We start from the raw sequence: 24925 nt of genomic DNA, 5'->3' as shown, positions 1-24925 counted from the left end.
CCACAGTTTCAGGATTTTGACATTATTTCATTGTTACAGGGAGAATTAATTTGCTCATGTGCTGGCCAATTCCCATCCTCTGTGATCGGTGAGATTTGATCCAGTTTATTCCATAACATAGGATTTTGCCGGACTTGTTGACAGGGCTGCTACTACCATGAGGTAAGGTGAGAACAAAAAAGCCTCTGGTAACTTTAAGAGCCAAATTTCCATTTATTAATACGGAAATTTGGTTCTGCTAGTGCAGCGAGCGCAATATCGATCGATACACTAGCAATACAACCCCCCCTGGACCCACTCAAACGCTAAAAGTTGAAAGCTCAGAGTGGCATCAGGGCTGCTGCCGCTGAAACATCACTTCTTGTTAAAGGCTGACATAGTTAGATCATATGAAATGTAAAGTGTGCCCTATCTATTTAGTAAACTGTAATATTCTCAGCTGAGTGTGTTGCCATGTCCAATCTAGAATCCTACTTCATCCAGTGAAATATTTCAAGTGTGCCAACGATACATTTTTAGTGGCTGATTATGGCTAATAAATGAATAGCAGTACCGTGTAATTAACTTACTTCAGACTTTGCAGAAGTAATATTGTACCATTTGTCCCAGTATAGACCATCAAGTAAAACATTAAAGCTCCAATTCCACCAATCATCTTCTGTTCTAATACTCCTAAATGACGGTTTACCATGTCTAGAAAATGAAAAGAGATAAAGGTGAATTGGGAAGTAAAATATGGGATGTGAAATTGAGATGAATAATAATTAATGTATGTCAGTTAGTGTCACGTTATAAATGGAAATATCTGAATAGCTTTAAATCTTTTTGGAAAATGTTAGCAAACAATTAAAGGGGGCCTGTCACCTAAATAAAATACTCAAAATCCTATTTTATCATGTCAGTCAAGCAAAATTAACTAATTACAGTGTATGAATTATTTTAATCTGGTTTCCTTTGGTCTGGGAATTCATAATTATAGCAAGCAGGAGCCATTTTGTGCACACTGTTATTAAGGCAAGTCTTGCATCATCTTAGAATCTTGTTTGTGCATCAGAATTGGGGACCTAATGTCCATCCCCGTGCCCTGGCTACATAATTAAACGTTGACAAGAACGGGAGAATGCGGGGAGAGCAGTGACATCTAGGAAATGCTGAATGGAAAGTGAAAGCAATTGCCTGCCACACCTCTATGCCTAAGGCATAGAGGAGGTGCAGACAATATTTGATTGACAGCTGAGATTTTTAAATGAGTTTAAAAAATACATAATTTGAAAAGTACTTTTATTATACAGCTTTTGATGTATGGGCGACAGGTCCACTTTAATTCACTGCCAATACAATTCCAGAAACCCAAAGAAATACAGTAAGAAGGTGCAAAAATGTGGGCATACTGTAAAATGTCATCATATTATACCTGTTCGCCAAATTTTGTAGTCTAGGTGTCAACGGAGTAAGAGTCATTCAGTAACAGCTGTTAATGGTCAAAAGACTATTTGAACTTTTGCTGTTGCAAGGGCCTGCAAACAACCTAGACACTGAAATGGGGGGGGGTGGCATAGGAGAAAAAGAGCCAGTTCTGAAGCAAATAAATTAGATAAAATTATCTGGCAACAACATCAACACGTGCCAGCTTCTGCAGGACAAAACACCACTACCACAGGCCCCATCTTGCATCACAAGATTATGAGCAGACCAGCTGAAAGACATATCTCTGAGCACAGACAGAAGAGTTGGAAAAAGAATGAGTGAACACACAGGTGTTTCTAGAAAACTTTATTAAAGACCAGTAAGTACTGGACAATTATTCCTAAATGAAAGATCAAACAAAATGAATTCCCAGCGACACGCCTGTGTGCACTCATGATAGCCCAGATACTTAACTATTGTGATCGTGATGCTGTTTTCAGATGCAAGAAAACATTAGAGCTCAAGTGCGGAAGAGCACTAAGGGCCGCACCTATGTACCACCATTCACATGCCACTTTTTAATCTAGCATGGCCTAACGCAGGCCACACTAGATATAAACTTCAGTCTGCAGGTCTCTGCATTCCAAAGCTAATAATATGCATTTAACCCATGATAATCCTGGTAAAGAGGGCGATTGTGGCATTGGATTATAACAGTTTGGGTCTGTAAAAAAAAAAAGAATATCGTGCAATATATATGAACAATGTCCACTTACACTTCACTAACCCAGGGTCATCCCTGACAGAGGTGTTTAGAAGATTTTATGTATGATGGTCTGAACATTAATCAGACAAAATCCAGTATCTTCCTGTTGGATCCAGAGGTGACTCTGGAACAGGTGTCCGACTCCTGCTTCGAAATGGTTTACATATTTTCATTATGTTTGCAAAAAAACCTAAAGCCATAAGTAATTTGTGCATGACTGTATGAGGTGCAGACATGACAGAGCCATGGCAAAATATGCATCTTTTTAGTATTTTAAACCTCTTAATTTCAACAACAATCAAAAACAATAACGTTCCTAGGGGACAAAGCCATTTTTTGGAAAATTGTTGGTGTAAAATCCAGCAAAACATGAAAAATCAGAAAAAAAGCACCCACTGAAATGCATTATAATTTGGTGGGACTAAAAAAAAAACTGTGTAGAATGCAGAAAAGCGTAAAATCAGGGGATGTAAAATTGAGGTTTCACTGTTAAGGTCCCCATAGACTGTTAAGGTCCCGCAAAGATTTTTCTTGCTGAATGACCGATTTTAGTGAAGTCCGACCAATCCTTCTAAATTATCGTGCGGTTATCGGGATTCGAACAATTGCACATCTTACGATTTTTTGGCCGACATCTGTCAGCAAATTGATCGGCCAGGTTAAAAAATCTTTATCGGTCCCAGTGCAATCTATCTATGTTTGCAGGGACAAGCAGGCAGCTACCCTTTGTTTTCCTGGCAATATCGCCTGAATTGGTCTTTTAAGTTGATGGACAATTCATATGATCGTACGATCATTTTGAGATAATCGTGGTCTCACGATGACAATCGGATCTTTTAAAAATCTTTACATCTATGGCCAGCTTTATACAATCAATGGAGGTCTCAGGGCAATGTGTACATTGTCGAAATCCTAATTGCGAAGCTTGGATTTTGTTTGCACCCAGACTCAAAGGCTCCATGAATACGGACAATGTTCTTTTACCAGTCTTCTAGATGTTGGCTAACAATGCCATGCTGTTTTTTTCCAGCCAGCTGGGCTTGGTGGTGGTCAGCGTTATTTTGTTTTTATTTTAACGATAATCCATTCAGTACAATCTTTATACCATTACGCTCCTCTCCTACCATGTAAAAATATTAGGACACAGCATATCAGCCCAGCTGAAGTTAGGGCTCTGCATTGTGGCACTGGCTGCTGTATTGAAGAGAGGTGCTTGTGTGATTTAAGGCTAGTGACAGCACATTCTGTGAAGGCAAGAGGCCCATGTAAATTAAAACTATGTAGGGTCCAGCCTAGCTGGCAAGAGCCCACCAGTATTTTCCTTATCCACTAAGGCTAGACCCATACTGTATCCAGTATACATTTAGCAGGTATATAATCATGTTCTGACAAATATGTATGTAGATTGATGTATATGTCTTCATGTTTGGTTGTTTTCATGGAATAAGCCGTGACCTGATCCTTTTGATCATATAATTATATAGAGGTGGTTCCAGAATTCTTGGCACCACTTTAGAAGATGAAAAAACTTAAACATAAGTAATACACAGTAATATAAAATGGTCAAAAAGTCGAACCCTGCATGCTTTTCTACTACTATGTTTTTCAAATATGCAATGAAATTCACCTTTTACAGAAAATACAAGGTGTACTGTTTCACCATGTGGAAAGGCAAAGACACAGCAAATAAAAAGCCTTATTATTATTATAGAGCTCTACATATTGGGATTATTTCCAAAACTATCCATGAAATAATGATTTAGCAGGTATAGCAGAGTAAACTGAACCCAAACAGTGACATTATTGATCAGTGATGCTGATTATTATTCAATATAATTCTAAGTGATTCAAACTGCAATGATGTTACATGAAAGACAAAAACAAAAATTGTAAATATTTGCTGCATACCTTGTAAATTCACTTTTTACTGCTTGGTTCAGCAAATAATCACCATTTGAGCATTTTTCCAGTGTAATAAAAAGAAGTATCAAGACCATGATTCCATGTATGAAAAATTCCCTTGAAAACAAAGCCAAAATTTTGATACTTTGTAAAAAGTAGTGAGGTATATAATGTTGTTCTCAAGAGTATAGAGTGATTTCATTTCTTTACTTACAATACCTTAATATAGTGCTGGGGGCAGAATCCCCAATTTAAAGGGCTGTTTTGGACTGATTTGCCCTGTAAAAATGGCCACCAACATATTGTTACTGAATATTCCTGTGACAGACATTGTTGAACTAAATACTAGAGATGGATGTCTTGGGGGAAATGGTAAAGGTGGTTTTATAGCTGACAGAATACTTCAGAGATGGCGATATTTGAAAGCAGAAATGGGAGCAAATAGCAGAGGTGGCTTTTTTGCAGAAACTGCAAAAATGGAGGCTGTAGCCAAAATACTCAAAATTTACTGATAGCAGTGTCAGAAGTGAGGGGTATTGCACAAATTGAAGTACTGGGAAAATATGCAGAAACAGGAAGACATGACAGAGACTGCTGTGTCAGAGAAAGTGATAGGAACTGTGGAAAAAGAAGAAAATAGAAAGAATTAAGGTGGAAATAGAAATGATGGCTGTACTGGGGGAAATTGCAAAGAAGGTGTGCACCTTTTGTCAAGCTTGTGGTCTTGAGCACTTCTCTTTCGACAATTCTGAGCATCATTTCACTCTTACATTCTTCATTGTGATGCTTTTGGTACATGTGTGATGTTTAAATAGATGATGAATAGTGCCTCAGTATAGGGTGAGCACTGTTAGGACAGTTAAGTATTTTAAGGGGTCAGTCTTATCAGCTGGACTTTCTGCTGCAAAAAATACTTTGGAACCCGCAACTAATGTTCGTTCACACACCCCAATTAGTAAGGTATTTTCACAAAACAACTCTTAAGAAGTCTCAATGCCTTTGTGTGGGGTGGTTATTGCAGAATAGAAGTTCTGTTTGATAACCCATTACTTACATTGGTCTAACTAAGTTCTATCTCCTGTTTTCTACCTAGTGACATTTTCTCTTGTTTGTGAGGTGTTGTGTTAGCCTTTGCAGCCTGCCATGTTTTTTAACCTCAAATTAGTTTTCTGATTCTGCTACTGTGCCCTATCTAACATTGTTATTCCCAGCACTTCACTCTTCCATGATCAGCAGCAGTGTGCTTACTTTCAAAAGCTCAACATGGGAGGTGAATTAGAATATTCTCCTCATCCACTGGTTCCATCTACCAGTTTCTTCCTTGTCTAGCTGCTAGCATCCAATTTGATAAATAAAAATAGCATAGATGGCTGTAAAATAGGGGTAGAAACAAGAGATGTGGGGAAATGGCAGCTCTGGTTGTATTGGTGGAAACAGCAAAACATATCTGTACTGAGGATATGGCAGAAATGAAGACAAGGAATGGCAATTATGAATTTACTGGGTTGAATGGCAGAGCTTGGTGAATGGCATAAGGCAATGGCAGGAAGACGGAGGAGAGTGATACCAATAGCAATGGGAGAAAAGGCGAGGATGACTGCACTGGGGAAAATTGAAGATATGGTAAAATTAGAGGAAGTTGGAAAAGCAAATGGAAAGATGTCTGTATTATGGAAAATGTAAGTGATGTAGGGAAATGGCATTGATACATGGACTGAAGGATATTTCTGAAAACTGCATATTACTTAATATTACCTGAATGTTTTCTCAGTAGTTGTCTTCTTTCTGATTTTATCCTTTACTATCTTTAGTTGAGAAGGGGAAGGTGGACGGGCCAGCCTCAAATATCGTGCCCTCTTTCGAGCAGCAAGTATCTGTTTGAAGGAATATTCAAATATAATGAAACTTTTGTTTTGATGCACATTCTATCATGCAATATTTCACGGTTCAGCAATTTTAATTTGTGCAATAGTTAATGCAAATTGCAAAAAATGCTATTCATCGTCCTCTCAATTATAACCTCTTCCCATCCTCTTAATTTTTTTTCTTAGTTATAGGGGAAGTAAAGCTTATCAAAGAAGTAGGCTGGAAATGCTGCTCATTGTATTTTGTGGTTCCATACCATCACAGCCCTTGAAGTTGTGAAGATATGTGTCTCTGAAGATGCCACAAGTAGCTCCCTATATACTTTTCTGCTGATTCACGGCACATGCTCTGTGCTGCTGTCAGTTACCCCAGCTTAGGTATGACTTTGCCACACTTCACCAGGCGTAGATTCACCAGGGCTGCAGAAATTCACGAAGATCCGAAGATACACATGAGTTACCGATCGTTTGCGAAGTTGCGCTATCGATGTTACGATCAGCGGTTCGAAGTTATGCTAGCGATGTCAAATTTGCATTCGGCGTGCAGTTAAAGTCCAATGGCCGTATATGCAGCAGCAAACACATTACACTACACAAGGCCAGGGAACCTTAAGAAAGGTGTTCTAATGCCCTAGACATGTGCTCACAGTATAGTTTAGGTGCCATATGTCATCAAATGGAGGGAGGGAGGGAGGGAGGGAGGGTACCCTAAAAAAATGTTCGCTCTTTTTCAGCTGATCACCCTTTTTTGGAGCAATCCCTATCTACTCTATTGCACTTTGCCTGGTCTGAGATGGTGACGTAAAGTCTGGCGCAAGAGGCAACGTTCACGAAAATCCGCAACTTAGTGAATTAGCATAGTTATGTCCCTTCGCCAGAGTGCAACTTCGTCTGCGTAAGGGTGCTTAGTAGCACTAGAGTACGTCCACTTTGCTAGCGAATTTACTCCAGCACCCGTTAGTAAATTGGCGAAGAGCAAAATGACGTCATGCTGGCGAATTTTCGCTAGCGTTAGCCACTTCGCCCTTTAGTAAATTTGCAACATAGAATGCAGAAGTCATGATGCAAGGCTGATAAGTAATTAAGTCAGATGGCAGAAAACATGGTAGCTGATGAACTAGTTCATTATGCATTAGAATGTAAAAATCAGCCCCATTAGCTTATTGACAGGCTTGATACCCCATATCTGGACTGAGAAAGTAAAGTACTGCGGAGGTTGGAAGCACCATTTATATGTGTCATGGATTTTGTTCTTACCTTTTCAAAGTCAGTTGAAGCATCAAGATCATTCTGACAAGGATGCAAAGTAGAAATTTGTCCAAAAGTACTTGACTGACTCTGAAAATATTTAGTGGCTTCACATACCGTTTCAGCAAACAAGTCAATGATTTCTTTTTTACGCCAAGTCATAAAGAATGCTATAATGAATATCTGCAAAATAAATTGTATAAATTTAAACCTTAACCCTTTCTCTGCCATCCATTTCATACTTCAGCTACTGCAAACACTCCTGCAATAAAAGTAAGCTAACCCAAGAAAACAATACATTTGTGCAACATACACATTCTATGTCTACACCAAACTAATAAACTGCAAATCGAATTTAAAATCAGAAGTTTTATGAGATTTTCAAAACTAACCTCAATTATATAACATGTCCATAGATATAGAGATAAAACATCACAAATATAAATGCCAGTAGTCTGAAATGTTCGATAAACAGTTGTATGGTGTGTGCAGAGTAAGTTCTAGCAAACACCAGTTACTTAAAAACTGGACACACTGTGCAGCTGAAGCAAGATTTAATTATACCCTTAATACCACCTACTGTGTCTTTAAGCACATGGCACTTAACCTCTGTAAACTGTTACTTTGCTTGTTATTTACTATGTTTATCCTACCTGCATGAACCTTTCTTCTCTGTATAATTGTACACTGCTGCATATTCATATGACACTTTATAAATAAACTATAAACTAAACTATAATTCATTTTTAATTTGAAAAGTACTTTTATTATACAGCTTTTTATGTCTGGGTGACAGGTCCACTTTAATTGGTGGTTGTGCCTTTAAATATTTCTCTGTGTGTTGTGTAATTTTAGCCTATAATTATGTGCCAAATGGACACAAAATGCATAAGACTGTATTTGCATGCTATTTAAAGGGATACTGTCATGGGAAAACATTTTTTTTCCAAAATGCATCAGTTAATAGTGCTGCTCCAACAGAATTCGGCACTGAAATCCATTTCTCAAAAGAGCAGATTTTTTAATATTCAATTTTAAAATCTGACATGGGGCTAGACATTTTGTCAATTTCCCAGCTGCCCCTGGTCATGTGACTTGTGCTCTGATAAACTTCAATCACTCTTTACTGCTGTACTGCAAGTTGGAGTGATATCACCCCCTTCCCTTTTCCCCCCCAGCAGCCAAACAAAAGAACAATGGGAAGGTAACCAAAGAAAAGCTCCATAACACAAGATAACAGCTGCCTGGTAGATCTAAGAACAGCACTCAATAGTAAAAACCCATGTCCCACTGAGACACATTCAGTTACATTGAGAAAGAAAAACAGCAGCCTGCCAGAAAGCATTTCTCTCCTAAAGTGCAGGCACAAGTCACATGACATGGGGCAGCTGGGAAATTGACAAAATGTCTAGCCCCATGTCAGATTTCAAAATTGAATATAAAAAAAAATCTGTTTGCTCTTTTGAGAAATGGATTTCAGTGCTGAATTCTGCTGGAGTAGCACTATTAACTGATGTGTTTTGAAAAAAAACATGTTTTCCGATGACAGTATCCCTTTAAATAAGGGATGCACCGAATCTACTATTTTAGGATTCAGCTGAATCTTGAATCCTTTGGGAAAGATCCGGTCGATTACGAAACCTGAACCCTAATTTGCATATGTAAATTTGGGGGAAAAAAGAGGGAGAAAGAGCTGCGCACTTGCCCAGACACTTGGATTCAGCTGAATCCAAATTCTGCTGGGAAAGGCCGAATCTTGGCCGTATTGACCTGGATTCGGTGCATCCCTCATTTAAATAAAAATCTTTTTTTACTTTGGCCTAACCGGACGTTTAGAGATTTTTGTTGAGTGCAACAAAGGGAGGTGCGCTGGGCATGTAACTCTTTGCCAACCCCTAGTTCAGCATTCTAAAGCTGCCTCACTGTCTGCTGAAATGCGATGGATGCACTCGTCACAATAGCACATAATCCATGTAGGGGGTTACCCTTACATGGATGAGAAACTATTTCTCCCTTTTGACAAGTAGAGCAGCAGTTGCAAGCCAGGCAGGTAAAAGTTCCATTACTCCTCAATGCCACAATTGCTGTTTAGGTGTTGTACTAACACAGACACAATAGATCTTTTTATACTATATGACATAAGGCTTACGTTTTGGAAGGACTCTATATTGGGAATTCCCTCCTTCAACAAGCCCCAATGTCTACAAATGATCTTAGGACTAATTGTGCGAGATACTAAATACAAAAAGAATTAGTCTTTCTGGCACAATTAGTTTCACCCAAACAAACTGGAACTTAGGTAATGATTTGTCTGTCTGTATGGGGTCAAATTAATAAAAACGAAGCCATGTGTTTGTATCCATCGGCTTCACATACAAATTGGTCACCAGTCTTTCTCCTCCTTTAACCACCATAGTGTCAACAAAGGCAATTTTTTCAGCATGTAAGGTAAAATTAATAATGGTAGTGCAGAATTCATTTCAGCATTAAAGGCCTATAAGGTACAATGGGTAGCCCTCCATATTGCAAGCACATCAACTATAAAACAAAACCATGTCATACAGTATTGTTGGAACCACTTGTTTGGGCTAATAAGCCTTTTTTCCCCAAAATATTCATGAATATGTTCCCATAGGACAGGGCTTCATGGGACCCCACAATCATCCCTGTTATTTGCATTTAAAGTCATCTCTAAAGTAGTTATTATAAAGAAACATATCCAGGCACTGTAGAAAAATTTCTTTGGGATCCATCCATGGTGACGCAGACAACCTCCACACCCCCATCATGAGGGATGGCGGTGTAGAGGTTCTACAAAAGTGGCAAATGCATGCTGTTGAACATCTTTAAGTTCGCTCATATTCATAGAACTAAATCCATACAAGATATGATTGGATGTTAATTTATACCATGGATAGTTGATGAGTTGTAATAAGAAAAGTGCACCTGCTATTTGAATTCTGGAACAATGGTGTGGACTATCCACATTGCTACTGGTTTCGTGTTGTATGTCCAGTCGATGATACAGAGAACCACCACTGATTAGTAATTAAGTATTCATTTGTGAGAGACACATTTCTAATAAAGACGATTGTTGTCTTTATTTTAGTCTTTTTCTCTCTAGTGAGCTCTTTATTAAGGTTCACATTAAACTAGACTAAGACTGAAACATGTATAACAATAAAGATAATGATTTTAATTGCATCTTACTTTAATCTTACTTTGATTATCTTATTAAACCAAGAAAGTCAACACAAATACCAATTTGGAACCAGACTTCAAGCACTTATTCTAACAGTGTATATTACTGAAATATATTTTGTAACCCAATACCCTAATATCTTACCGTAGAAGGTTGAACAACAAAAGTGCAAAAGATGACCGAGAAAAACACAGAGTGCATCCAGAGTATACATTTTGTAGGCCCAAAACTGCAAACAATTTAAAAAGGTGTTAGGACATTTTTTTGTAGAAATTCCTTTACTTTTTTAATGAAAAAAACAAACATCAGTATGTAAATGCATTTTAAGTTCTAAATGTATTCGTAAAAATAATAAGAATCATGAACATATACTGAGTAACAGAATGACATAGATAAATTCATTTAAAGGTACTACATCAAAAGTATATTGAATTTACTAGAGGTCTCATTTACTGACAGTAGGACACGATGCAAGCCACCTTGTTTATCAAACTTTTGCACCCGCTCCTGGTCAAAACAAATTAATTTGTATGACCCCTGAACTTAATAACAATGTAACATACAAGTGCACAAATCTTTAAATAAAGCACTCTCATGTTCAGCACTGTTGAACATGTTGTGCACTGTTGTGCACTGTGCATCGTATTCACCAAGTGCATCGGTAAAGCCTGCTCCAATTAAAGTGGACCTGTCACCCAGACACAAAAATCTGTATAATAAAAGTCCTTTTCAAATTAAACATGAAATACAATTTCTATTTTTTATTTAAGCATTCATAGCTGCTGTAAGCTCATTTAAAAATCTCAGCTGTCAATCAAATATTGTCTGCCCCTCCTCTATGCCCGTGGCATAGAGGCGGGGCAGACAATTACTTTCACTTTCAATTCAGCACTTCTTAGATGTCACTGCTCCCCACACATTCCCCCAGTTCTCTTTACCATATAACTGTGTGGTCAGGGCATGGGGATGGACATCGGGTCCCCTATTCTGGTGCACAAACAAGATTCTGAGATGATACAAGGCTTTTCTTAATAACAGTGTCCACAAAATGGCTGCTGCCTGCTTGCTATAATTTTGAAATCCCAGACTGAAGGAAACAAGATTCAAATAATTTATATAGTGTAGTTATAGTTCATTTTCCTTGACTAATCTGATAAAATAGGATTTTGAATAATTTTTTTGGGTGACGGGTCCCCTTTAAAGGCTAGAAATGAAACCAATTTTTACCTGAAACCAATCAATGTTGTCACAGTTGCGCACACAATACTAATCACAGCACAAATACACCAGGCCAGATAAATACACCATGGAGGCAATACTTTATACTGATTTCCAAATAAGCTCCTGTGGCCTGAAAATTCAAACAAAGAAAAACAAAGCCTAAATAATTATTTACAATTAATAATTAACACAAGGGAAGAGAGAGCAATGAAACCATCCCTTGCATTATAGTGGAAATTAAAACATGTGACTTTGCAGCAGTGTGGCAGTTTATTAACCAACAATAGATACCTGCGTGGGTCCATTTTGTTAGACCCATACCCGCAACCCAGAACCGAAAATTTTCCCAACTTAACTGCTACCCAACCCAACCCCCAATAGCTCGACACTTCAACCCGGGGCCTGCAAAACCGGAAGCGACATCACTTTGGGCAGGAAGTGACTTCACCCCGGTGCAGGAAAATGGAAGAAACCTCCTGGGATGACAGGGGAGGGTAGGAGGGATCAAGCCCGCACCTTTGCCACGTACCCAGCCATGTTACCCACGGACTGCCCGAATGGCCAAGGGAATCGGAGACTTTTTGCCTGAAACCCGAACACGTTGCCAGTATTCCGCAGGTACCTGACCAGGAGCAGGACTCTAACCTGTAATCAGCTTTCAATACATTACAAGCAAAAATGAGGAGGAAAAACATGATTGCTACACTGCTCAAGAATATTTTTGAAACCTTGAATTGATCTAATTTATAAACAAACAAAGAATCTTTTAAAAAACAAAAATTTGCACTAAAAAGCTGACGAGTTTCTATAAAAGTCAGTGGAAATGGTTTCTGATGATTTTAAGCAGCTTTATTTATTGCAGTTTATCAAAATGGTTGAGATTTTCAGCTTCATTGAAAACAATTTGTGTCCTGTGATACTAATTTGCTACTGTGTTCAACAAATGTCCCCAAAATGCCTTGCCCTTTGCGAACATTATAATCGATGCAAGTCAATTACATTAATTGCTGAGAAAACCTTAATGCAAAACCAGGCATTTCTCTGTGATTAAGCCAAATGACTGCAAATAATATAATTTACTGACCATTATTAAAATGTTAGCAAAGGCAATTTTGGGGACATTTGTCACCCATGGTAGCGAGATTTTAACATGGGTGACAGATCTTTTCGTATTATTGCTCTTACTTCTAAATATAGGTTCTAAGTACTACTTGAGTTGTTAGGAGAAAGGAGAAAACTTACCTACCTACCTACCAAAACATACCCACTATGAAAGCTAATGCCAGACAGCCTTAATTACATGTGGATTACATACACTGCACTGTTCAATTATGTACCAGGTTTTACAGTCTCTCATACAACCTTTACAGGACTTTTATTGATGTCTTGTAGCTTGTGCATTTTCATTAAAAATAACTAAGGCAGTGTATGCATGTTTTTGCTTTGTCTGGGTGGTTATTTTCTGGGTGCTCGGTTTTCCATTCCAAAGCTCAAAAACATACTGGTAGGTTAACTGGCTTCTGAAATTATCCAGTGTTTTTTATTACAGTAAAATATTAACTGTAGAGTGTGGAATCATATTTGCACAACATATATATAGGTATATAATATGTGTGTATTTTAAGTTACCTGTTGGGAATTCTGAACATGTGTCACATGAACTATGACTGCAATTCTTCTGAGCCAGATGTTGACTGCAGTCTTTAAATCCACTTGAGCTTTGGATAGTAGGAGAAGGGCTTCCTTTTTTACTCCTTTTACTGCAGTTTACAGATTGAATACTTGGTGTAAAATAATCCCTCTTCATGAAAAAACAAAAAAATAAAACTTTATACAGTTAAACCATACTGGTACCTGCAAATCAAACAACATGATCTAAAACTGAAGAAGTTGATATAAAATTATAAGTAAAACTGAAATACAAATGACAATAAAAATATATAATGGTAATTACTGTATATAAATAAAAACCTATTTTTAATTATTTTCATAGTTATACATAGGTTGAGGCTTATATAATCATAATGGGTAAATCTGCCTTGTATTTGCAGTAAACCATAACAACCAAATAGACATTTGCTTTTAGTCCTGTACCTGCCTGTCTACCTGTAGTACACAAATCAAAGCTAATTGTTTCCAGTTACTGCACAAAGGTAAATCTGCCCAGTGTTGGTAAAGAAGTACTACACTGGCCAATTTGTCTTCATTTAGTAGATTATATACAAAATTTATATGCAGAGTACCTCATATTTTTTTTTCCAGGCATCATATGCCCAGTACTGGAAGTGCTGCCAAGTCAAGTTGGATTCAAACATTGTGTCTGATGGCGATAAGGAATTTCGATGATCTGTAATTAACAAATAGAAGGGAATATGAATGGTTTTATTAGAAAAGGGGACATGCACCATTACATTGTGCGTGTGTGCATGTGTGTTTTGCACCTAACAATGTTCCTGTAAAAATGTTTAACATTTGTTGCAATGAATTTGTGTCTTGTAATCTTAAAAGACCACAAGTGCAATTGCAGTCAAGCAAATGTGGGCAGGGTCCCACAGCAGCCTGCGTCAATTGGGCAGCACACTTGCAAGTACAGAATCATGTGTATGTAGGTTTAATGTGCCCCTATGGCTTTAAATCCCTACACTTTCTGATTTCTCTAGTTGCTGGGCAGATGCCCATGTAGCTAGTTGTAATTTGCATAGTTGTATTATTGGAAAAAAAACACTTCCTGTCACACTTTGGTATAGTTAGTGAGAAGGGGTGGATCTTCCTCTTTGGCTTCTGTTTACGGACCAGCTGGATGTTTCCAGGGGAGCCTGGGTGGATTGTTAGAAGGTCTGGATTGTGGCAAGGCTACAAAGGCCCGGGCCTAGGGTGGCAATATTTTAGGGGCATGCCGCCCAGCCACATTCTTATTTTTAGAAAGAGGGGCGGGATTACGCTTCGCCAGTATACGGGAGGCAGACTGTGGGGGTATAGCTGGACATTAATCCTTTTGTGCTTAAATAACCCTAAAACCTGTTACATTTAGATGTCACTTTGACAATGAACAGTGTGAAATTTGTCATTCTGATTTTTTCAACTGCAATTGTGCTTGTAAATTACTCTAATATTTGGCACAGAAGTGGGGAAATCAGAATCAAAGAAACAAAAAGAAAGATTTCATAAAATGAAGTTAATACTACATAAAGTATTCCTGTCCACATTTTGATTTAAATTAATTTATTTATTTATATATATATATATATATATATATATATATATATATATATATATATATATATATATATCTATATCTATATATATATAATTATGTGTATTACCGCCAGAAAAATTTGTCTGAACTGGAACTTTTAACTTCTCCTCCCCAGAATCATTTATGTTCTTCTGCAATAAAAACAAAATGCATTTATTAAAAACATTTAATATAGTTTAATGTCCTTATTATTCTGTTTGCATTGACAGACATTAATAAATGTCTGCCACAAATCAAATATGGAGGACAGTATCATAAATAGATATACACACTTTTGTGACACGCAGACAATTATTAAGATACAAATATAGATATTTGTCAGGTGTCATTATTAGCATTTAAACATAGCATGTAAATAAGTGGTGATGAGCACAAGCACAAGGATATATTTGTAAATGCCATGATATTATGATATATATAATACAGAAACGTTCAAACAAGATGCAGTAGCCCACAGCAGCCAATAAGCTTGCAAACAGATAAGTAGATACCTGCTGATTGGTTGCTACAGGAGACCAGGCAAGTAGTAAATTGCACCTTTTATTGCATAATCCTGATAGATCAAGTTGAAGAGAAATGCAAAAAAAAATAAAAAACATAGGAGTAAGACTTACCTCACTAAACCGAAAGAGAAGTGAGATTAATGCTGCAATTGGATAAAGGGCTAATGTTGATTGAAATCCTGATATCATTGAAACTGGAGAAACATCTAGAAGACCATGTTCAAATGAATGCTTTATAAAAATGAAAACAAAGAAGAGTACGTTTTCTTTTAATATGAAATACATTAATGATGTGTAAATATTAAAATAATCTCTTAACTTTATTTAAAAAAAAATACTGTAAAGATTAAAGTAAGGCATTGCAATGAGCTCCTGAAATATGTTACAGTGTGTAAAGATTATAAGTAATTGAAAATTATACAATATAAGTATAATAAACCTTGTCCTTATACAAGGAATAATACACATTTCAGAGTGTTATGATCTGTGTAGAAACACCTATTTAAAATAAACTCTTTACTGTAAACATACTTGTTCTTCTTCCCAGTGAATGAGAATACTGTTCAAAAACATGTAGCCCAGAAATAAGGCAAGGCAAATGGTTATTCTTTGAGTATATGTGAAGCAACTGTAAGAAGGACGGCTAAATAAAGATCCCCATAGATGTAAATCCTCTAGAAGTTCCGTCAGCTTGCAGTAAAACAACTGTTAAAAAGAAAGCAAGTTTATTTGTATTTCTCTTTATTTTGATATGATTAAATTATACTCATAATAATGTTAGGAAAGAGAGCCCCCCACTAAAAGTTACCTCGACCTTTGCAAGAAGACAGAATGTGAAAGGTTACGGTGAGGAAGATACTGAAGATCAACTTCAATATTTCAGAAACAGTTCAAAATATTTCATAATTTCTTATTTTCCATGAGATAAAGCTTATAATTTAAATGAAACCATTTTAATTCAAATGTTAGTCTGCGCATTCCCAGGAACTTCCTCACTCATTTACACATGTTTTAGCTAATCAGAAATTTGCTCTATGCAAATGGAAATAAAAATTATAAATTTATTTTGCAAGGTCCAAACACTCTGTTATGGAAGGACCACAAGGTTTTAGTTTGACTACTCTATATGAAATGGCCTGTCTAAAAGATAGTCTTCTAATTTTTTAGTACTCTACCAAAGGGCTTAGTAGGATCATTGTCCCACCTGTGGGCTCACACCATACAGTCAAGTTTAGGGTGAGGGGTCAAAGACAAGACTTAACTACTTAGAAAAGTTATTTTGGGTTCAAACATATAAAATGCAGGGAGGTGAATGCCCGTGTAAATATTCATAATTATTTTTCTTATGAATGATCTGATTTTCTACATGAATACATTTTGTATAAATATCAACTCCATAAATGATTCAGACAGGCTAAAATTTGATTAAAGGAAAAAACTTGCACCATACAGTATAACAGAAATAAATAAACAGAGTTTGCAGAAATACAAATCTTTAGCAAATGGCACCTAATCAAGAGAAAAAAATCCCTGCTCTTGTATTCTGGACCATTGGGGATTTAACCTATTCAATATGAATTTATTGAACAGTGATTCTTTCACAGAACAAATATGTACATTCTTTTAAAGTACTGTATAAATTTTGCTTAAAGCTATACCATATAAGAGAATTTCAGAATCAGGGGTGTAACTACTGGAGAGCCCCACTCCTTAGGGCAGGGATCCCCAACCTTTTTTACCCACAAACCACATTCAAATGTAAAAAGAGTTGGGGAGCAACACAAGCATAAAAAAGTCCCTTGGGGTGCCAAATAAGGGCTGTGATTGGCTATTTGGGAGCTCCTATATGGACTGGCAGCCTACAGGAGGCTATACTTAGTTTTTATGCAATTAAAACTTACTTCCAAGCCCGGAATTCAAAAATAATCACCTACTTTGAGGACACTGGGAGCAACATCCAAGGGTTTGGAGAGCAACATGTTGCTCACGAGCTACTGGTTGGGGATCCCTGCCTTAGGGCCTGCAGGAGGTCATCTCCCAATGAATTTTTCTGTGGGCGTATTTCTGGAAGAGAAAAAATGTCTGGGGGGCCCCGAGTGCACATCATGCACCTAGGCTTGAGAGGGTCTGTTTATACTACAAATAGTTTGTGTAAAATGTGCCAAGTAATATAAATTACCTTTCTAAACTCAAGTCCATGTATTGCAGATGTCAGCTCCCTTTCCACTTTGCCATCACCTTTGGATATGGTGCAACACAAAAATGTTAATCTAGACATCTGAAACACTATTGCAAACATACAGAATACTGATAGATTGGAGAAATCATTGCCCTAAAACAGTCAGTGGGCAAGACACTGCAGCCAGAATATACAGTATAAGCACCCATTAAAAGGGCCTCTCATAAAAACTGGCCTATTTTGGATATACCATGCAGTTCTGAAGATCTGTGATTAAAAGAATATCATGCAGTCGTTCAGTTGCAAAGAATGGCAACAACCAAGAGACTATAAAATGTAAGTGGACCCACTGGCTAGGCTGGATTACATACATTACAAAAAACAACTCAGAAGAGGATTTAACATATACAGATATGGGACCTGCTATCCATAATGCCCTGCTATCTTCATGCCTTAAACCTACTAACACAAACCAATAGGCTGGTTTTGCCTCCAATAAGGATTAATTATATATTAGCTTGGATCAAGTACAAGGTACTGTTTTATTATTACAGAAAACAAGGAAATCATTTTTAAAAATTACATTTGATAGATAAAATGGAGCCTATGGAACAGAGCCTGTCTGTAATTCAGAGCTTTCTGGATAACAGGTTTCCAGATAACACATCCCACAGCTGTGAAAACATAATAAGATCGCTGAGGCAGATGCAACTCCACCCAGCAGTAGGCTATTATTCCTGGTTTATGCCGCAGAAAAAAACATTTTAAATCTGAAAAGAAAAACAGGACCTGGCCTTTTTACTACATTTTTTCATATAGTTAGAATGGCTTCCCTTTTCATTTAACATTAAGTAATAATGAACCACGATAATTGTCAACTTGATTATACTTTTTTTTAATTAATCTTGGTTTCTTAATTTATTTATTTTTTACATTTTCTGTATAATAGCAATGTACCTTCATCCATAGCAAGCCAGCATTCTGCAAGGAAAATATAACTGTGCCCACTCTGCAGATCTTTGACAATTATGTGACTCAGATACAAACTCGGCGAGAAGCCACTGTTGTTATGCCAAATATGAATCTTCCATATGGGACCAAGGTTTTCTGAAACACTTAAATAAACAAAAACTCCTTTAAGGACCATCATTAAACACCTGTTAGCAGATTATTCTGCACTCACTTTATCCTTGACAGGAAGTCTGCGATTCATATAAAGAATATACATCTGATGCTGCATTATGGATGGTGAAAAGCCTAATTGGCACTTTTTACCAGCAGCGGACATTTAGATAAGGGCTGAGTGTGTTCCATTATGTTGTTACATACATTATACCAACTGTATTGAGGTTAATGTAAATAGTACAATATACCTTGGCTGACTCACAGCAAGGATCTTTAACATTTAGGCAAAATTAATGAGTGCAAGGCTGGTATGAAATACAAGTCATTAGAAAAGCTACTCTAGTTATTACAGTTATTTTCATGTATAATTATATGGTGTGTTGGTAAGTTTTCAGTCAGTTAGAGGAAAGCTGATCTTATGCCAATATTCAAAAGAAGCATATAGTTTCAAATTCTAGACACGTAAGGCTGCAAATTTAAGATATGTAAATTTGACATTTGTACTAGGGAAGTTATAGAAGGGTTTGTTAAGAGACCACTTTCAAGCCTAACTAGAATGATTCTAGTAAGGAAAGGGTTTGCCCCATGCACATGGAAAATACCATTTTCCCCTGAGATAGAGGAAAAGGGCTTTCTCCCTCTGAATCATCTGATTTAATAAGGAGTTTCAAAAATGATTACTTACACACACTAATTTAGAGATTGATCTGGTTGTCATTTTGAAAGAAACCTCATATAGCTCAATTTTGGATTTTCTAAAAGGTAATTAATGATTGAAGGGTTAATATGCTGGACATTTTAAATATATATGGTTTCCAAACTCTTAAACATGACTGGCCTAAAACATCCTTTTTCTAGGCCTTGTAGGGGGGGGGGGGAAGACTAGGTGATACCAATTGGCAAGTAGTCCAAACTGTCTCTTATGTGGGTTGAAGCAAGGGCGTAGACCATAAAGGTTTCCTTACCTACATAAGTTGATTATACAAGCTACAACACCTGACAACAATATATTGTATGCCTGACTCCTCCCTTATGTTTTGTTGGCTGCATTCCTATGAGACATCTATTATCCAGAATACTGGGGGGGGGGGATAGATATGGGGGTCTTTCTATAATTGGGTTTACAAATCTTAAAACATTTAAATATTAAATAAACCCAATAGAATTGTTTTACCACCAATATAGATTTGTGCAGCTTAGTTAGGATCAAGTACAAGGCACTGCTTTATTATTACTACAGAGAAAAATAAATAATGTTTAAAAATTTGCTTAAAAGAACTCTATGGGAAAAGGCCTTCCAGTAATGCAGAGCTTTTTGGATAACGGGTTTCCAGTAAGGGGATCCCATACTTTAAGTCTTCTAAAATAATTTAAATACTGAATAAACCCAACAGGATTGCTTTGCCACCAATATGGATTCATGCAGCTCGTCAACCTTTTTGATGTACACTACACACAAGTGAAAAATAAAGACTTGCCATTAATTTTTACAATACCTCATAATGAATGTGTGTCGAGAATTCCTTTCAAATAATGGTTTGTCAGGAAAGTACAGTTCTCTTGTTTCAGACACACCATCTTCACCATGTAGAACTACATAAACCTGACAAAAAATAACTCACCTTAAAAATTATTAAAATAAAACAATAATCAGTAAATTCTGTCCAAGGAAAGCTAGGCAATGCCCTTTTCTATTAAAAGGAGAAAGCAACTACTTTTTAGCAGAGGAAGGAAATACAGTAGAGAAGCTGTCCTGTTACGGTATGCATCAGCAGTTCATTAAAAATGGGTGTGGTAGAAAGAGGCATCCAGAGAACGTGAGAAATAAGTCCCTGCTGCAGATATGGCAGACCAGTTGTCATACTTTTACTTTACTATAAAGACTGCTGCCGAGTTACCCAACTGTGTATTTCTGGGTTACTGGAGTCGCAGAGCAAAATATTTTCTATATAAGAAAGTATTATTTTGTAAAATAAATAAAAATAAACAACCTGCAACCCTCCAAAACATTCTCCTACTTTTGGTCTGTTCATGATAAGTTGGGCACACTCCTTTGTTAGTTAACACAGTCAGTAATCAGTTAGTTAGTGTTAGTTATTCTAGTTGCTCTATCTTACAACTTCCCCTTTGTAGCAGTTACTGTTTGTTTGCAGCAGCACACACTCACCACCAGCCCTTAAAGCAAAAGATAGCACCAATAGTGTGTTACCAACAACAACTAACCAAATTCAGGTTATGCTAACAAGCACATCATTAGTCTGTGCCTTCAAAGTTCCTAGGTCTAACAATATCTAAAGTTCAAGGTACACCGTAGCACACAACAACTTGAGTATTGGTGCTTAAAAAGTGCTTTAATGATTCCATAAGTAGATATATACAAGGCAACTTTCATGTCCCCACTGGGCCCTTTCTCAAGCCTGAGAGTGACCCAGGCTTTATGGTAGACTTGGATATCGATACGCCTACCTCATGGAGATTTTTTGTGAAGTGGTTTCTCTTCACCATGGAAATGATTCTGTGATCATCCACCACTGTTGTCTTCCATGGACGTCCAGGTCTGTTTGCATTGCTTAGTTCACTAGTGCTTTCTTTCTTTCTCAGGATGTATCAAACTCCTAATATTGTAGCATTTCTCAGATGTTTTTTTTTTCTGTTTTTGCAGCTTAAGGATGGCTTAAGGATGACCGCAGGTTGTCTGTTCACAGCAAAATCTTCCACATACAAGCACCCCCCCTCAAAATGACTTTTATCTGCTTCATTAATAATGAAATAACGAAGACTTTGCCCACACCTGGCCATGAAATAGCCTTTGAGTCAATTGTCCAATTGCTTTTGAGCCCCTGAAATGAAGTGATTGTGTTAAAAAAAGGCTTTAGTTCCTCACATTTTTATGTAATCTTTTTGTTCAATCCACTGAATTAAAGCTGAAAGTCTGCAGTTCAACTGCATCTGAGGTGTTTCATTTAAAATTGATAATGTACAGAACCAAAATTAGAAAAAAGTTGTCTCTGTTCAAATATTTATGGACCTAACTGCACATAGTTCATTATATATCAACATTTTTACTGTTAGAAACAGGTACCTCTAAGACGCTTAATATTGACTTTACCTCACACTACATCTCAACCTTCTGTCAGGTGTTCCTGCTGGTGGCAGCATCAGCACTCAGAATCTTCTGCTTTTCTATATAATAACCTGCCAACTTCAAAGTTGTTTCTTTCACTTCCATCCACACTCCCCAATTCAGACCAATGCTGCCTCCTGTTCTGTGGTCCCATAGGATATCCGTTGCTTGCTACTTCCTCTGCCATGTTGGCTCTACGGGTCCCCCCCTTTGATGAAGTGCTAGGTCATGAAACGCGTCAGGTAGAGCATTCGAGACTTAAATGTGTTTACATTTGTTTTAAGGATGGATGTAATAAAAACTAAAAAAAGTTCCATATTTTTACTGACTGGTCATATTCTGTGGTGTATGGAGTTATAAAAAGCCTGCAGTGATTGCCTTTGGGTGTGTCCAGTGACACGTAGAAGCAACATGGGAGAGGAAGTAGCAAGCAACAGGAATCCTACAGGACCACAGAACAGAAGGCAGGGTTGGTCTGAATTGGGGAGTGTGGATGGAGGAGACAGGAACATGATGTGCTTGTAAGTATAATTGAAAGCGCAATGTGTTTAGTGTTGTTGGCAACACACTTTTGGTTCTCTCTTTTGCTTTAAGGGCCAGTGGTAGGTGTGCACTGCTGCAAACCAAGAGTAACTGCTACAGAGGAGAAGCTGTGAGCAACTCGACTAACTAACACTAACCGGGTGAATACTGACTGTGTTAACTAACAAAGGAGTGTTCCAACTAATCCTGAACAGATCAAAAGTGGTCTGCTGCTGCAATAAATGAATTGAAAAGGCATTGGCCATAGGTGTGCTCCTTCCATACAAAGTCACTGGATACTATTTGGTTTCTGAAGAAGTCAGGAAGTGTATGCACCCTTGAAAATCAAGTAAGTGGTGTGCTGAGGAATTTTGTATTAAACGGTGTATTGCCAACTATTTCTGAACAGACCAAAAGTGGGAGTACGTCTAGGAGGGTTGCAGAAGCATGTTTTATATTTAGGTGCTATAAACCTAGAGAAAATATAGTAATCCTTTGCCCACCTCCACTGTAGACAAGAGAAGTTTGTGGCAGTATAGTATTTTTATATGAAACAACAATAATAGTAATAGACTAGAAGGTACTGTATATACAGTCATATGAAAAAGTTTTGTTTATCATTGGCTGAGCTTTCAAAGTAGCAACTTCCTTTTAATATATACCATGCCTTATGAAAACAGTAGTGTTTCAGCAGTGACTAAGTTTATTGGATTAATAGAAAATATGCAATATGTATCATAACAAAATTAGACAGGTGCATACATTTGGGCACCCGAACAGAGATATTACATCAACACTTAGTTGAGCCTCCTTTTGTAACTGCCTCTAGACACCTCCAATAGCCTTTGAGGAGTGTCTGGATTCTGGATGATGGTATTTTTGACCATTCGTCCATACAAAATCTCTCCAGTTCAGTTAAATTTGATGGCTGCCGAGCATGGACAGCCTGCTTCAAATCATCCCATAGATTTTCGATGATATTCAAGTCGGCCATTCCCGAATATTGTACTTCTCCCTCTGCATAAATGCCTCTGTAGATTTCAAAGTGTGTATTGTCTTGTTGGAAAATCCAACCCCTGCATAACAAACTTTGTGACTGATGCTTGAACATGAAGAATTTGTCGATATTGGGTTGACTTCATTCGACCCTTGACTTTAACAAGGGCTCCAGTCCCTGAATTAGTCACACCGCCCCACAACATGATGGAACTTCCACCAAATTTGACAGTAGGTAGCAGGTGTTGTTCTTGAAATGCGGTCTTCCGCCACTTTTTGTCATGATCAAATAACTCAATTTTTGGCTAATAAGTCCAAAGCACTTTGTTCCAAAATGACTGTGGCTTGTCTAAATTAGCTTTTGCATACAACAAGCAACTCTGATTGTGCTGTGAGTGCAGAAAGGACTTCATTCTCATCACCAATCATTTACAGCAACTGTGCCTGTGGCCTTCCATTTCCTGATTACATTCCTTAAGGATGAAACCTCTGAGATAGCTTTTTGTAGACTTCACCTAAACCATGATACTGAACAATCTTTCAGATTTTTTGAGAATTGCTTTGAGGATCCCATGCCGTCACTCTTCAGAGGAGAGTCAAACAGAAGCACAACTTGCAATTGGCCACTTTAAATACATTTTCTTATGATTTTACACACCTCCCTCCTTCAAGGCTTACTGAGCTAATCCAAACAATTTGGTTTTGCCAGTAATCAGTACTGAGCAGTAACATGCATTAAAACTAGCAAAATTAAATACTGCTTCACTAAAAATCTTTGTTCAGAACACACCCCAGTACTTAGATGTTCCTGTGAAAGGAAAGACATACCACTGTTATCTTTTTTGTTGAAAGTGGAGTAAATTATTTTGCAGGCTGACAGGGGTTCCCAAACTTTGTCATATGACTGCATCAATGTTCCTTACAAGGATGGTCAAAGAAGAACAATTTATTCTTGATTAAGAAAAAGACAATAATTTGAGAAGGACACAAATTTTTTGGGAGACTTTATATTTGGTATTTAGTAAAGACTGATATGGTGAAAGTTCATTTTTAAATACCTTAGCTGTTGATTTTGGCCTGGATCGAAAACCCACATCAACTACAATGACAAAATGCTGATGGTCATTTGGAGAGTTATCCTGAAGGAAAACAACACCATTCTTCTGCTCTTCATGACGGTCCTTAAATTTGTAGTAAATTGCCAGAAGTGTATATACAAATACGGTAAGCAAAACAAAAGTGCAAGGGATGACATTTTTGGTGGTGCTGCAAAATTTAAGTACAGAGATTATTAGCAAGTTTCAAAAAGGAAACCTATTTTAAAGAGATAATACTGCTGGGAAGAAACAACCACTCAAAATGTGTGCTAGTCCCAACTATCATTTCATAGAAATTCAAGCAGCTTTTTAAAATGCAACTTTTTTTGGTTTCCTACACATGGGCACCAAAATAATATTTAAATTCACAAGACATTACTTAAGGTAAAACATGATCAGAGTTCTATCACTTCTACCATGCACTTTGCTGCTCTTCCGTGGTCAAGTTAATCTCTCCACCCTTGCAATTCCCTACACTCCCATACCCCCACCAGTATTTACAACTAAATATA

At 37.3% G+C, this 24925-nt stretch overlaps 1 protein-coding gene across 6 annotated transcripts in view; it reads right to left on the bottom strand.

The window, feature by feature from the left end:
* Window positions 1–24925, bottom strand: part of pkd1l1.L (polycystin 1 like 1, transient receptor potential channel interacting L homeolog) — an 89704-nt gene that overhangs the window by 17956 nt on the left and 46823 nt on the right. For 5 of the 6 annotated variants that reach the window (XM_041566102.1, XM_041566107.1, XM_041566104.1 and 2 more), the window contains 15 exons: window positions 24375–24582; window positions 20171–20277; window positions 18507–18664; window positions 17550–17608; window positions 15902–16075; window positions 15482–15601; window positions 14935–14998; window positions 13855–13958; window positions 13241–13412; window positions 11618–11741; window positions 10535–10619; window positions 7198–7371; window positions 5831–5949; window positions 4082–4192; window positions 570–693 (listed from right to left, as the gene is read on the bottom strand). In XM_041566102.1, coding sequence (XP_041422036.1) covers window positions 570–693; window positions 4082–4192; window positions 5831–5949; window positions 7198–7371; window positions 10535–10619; window positions 11618–11741; window positions 13241–13412; window positions 13855–13958; window positions 14935–14998; window positions 15482–15601; window positions 15902–16075; window positions 17550–17608; window positions 18507–18664; window positions 20171–20277; window positions 24375–24582 — 1903 coding nt within the window. The remainder of the gene's footprint in view (window positions 1–569; window positions 694–4081; window positions 4193–5830; window positions 5950–7197; window positions 7372–10534; window positions 10620–11617; window positions 11742–13240; window positions 13413–13854; window positions 13959–14934; window positions 14999–15481; window positions 15602–15901; window positions 16076–17549; window positions 17609–18506; window positions 18665–20170; window positions 20278–24374; window positions 24583–24925) is intronic. The other variant, XM_041566106.1, reaches the window with a different exon arrangement.

Source organism: Xenopus laevis, chromosome 6L (assembly GCF_017654675.1).
Source record: "Xenopus laevis strain J_2021 chromosome 6L, Xenopus_laevis_v10.1, whole genome shotgun sequence".
Taxonomy (NCBI): Eukaryota; Metazoa; Chordata; class Amphibia; order Anura; family Pipidae; genus Xenopus; species Xenopus laevis.
Note: the sequence above shows the minus strand (reverse complement) of the source record. Positions and strands in the feature narration are given on the sequence as shown.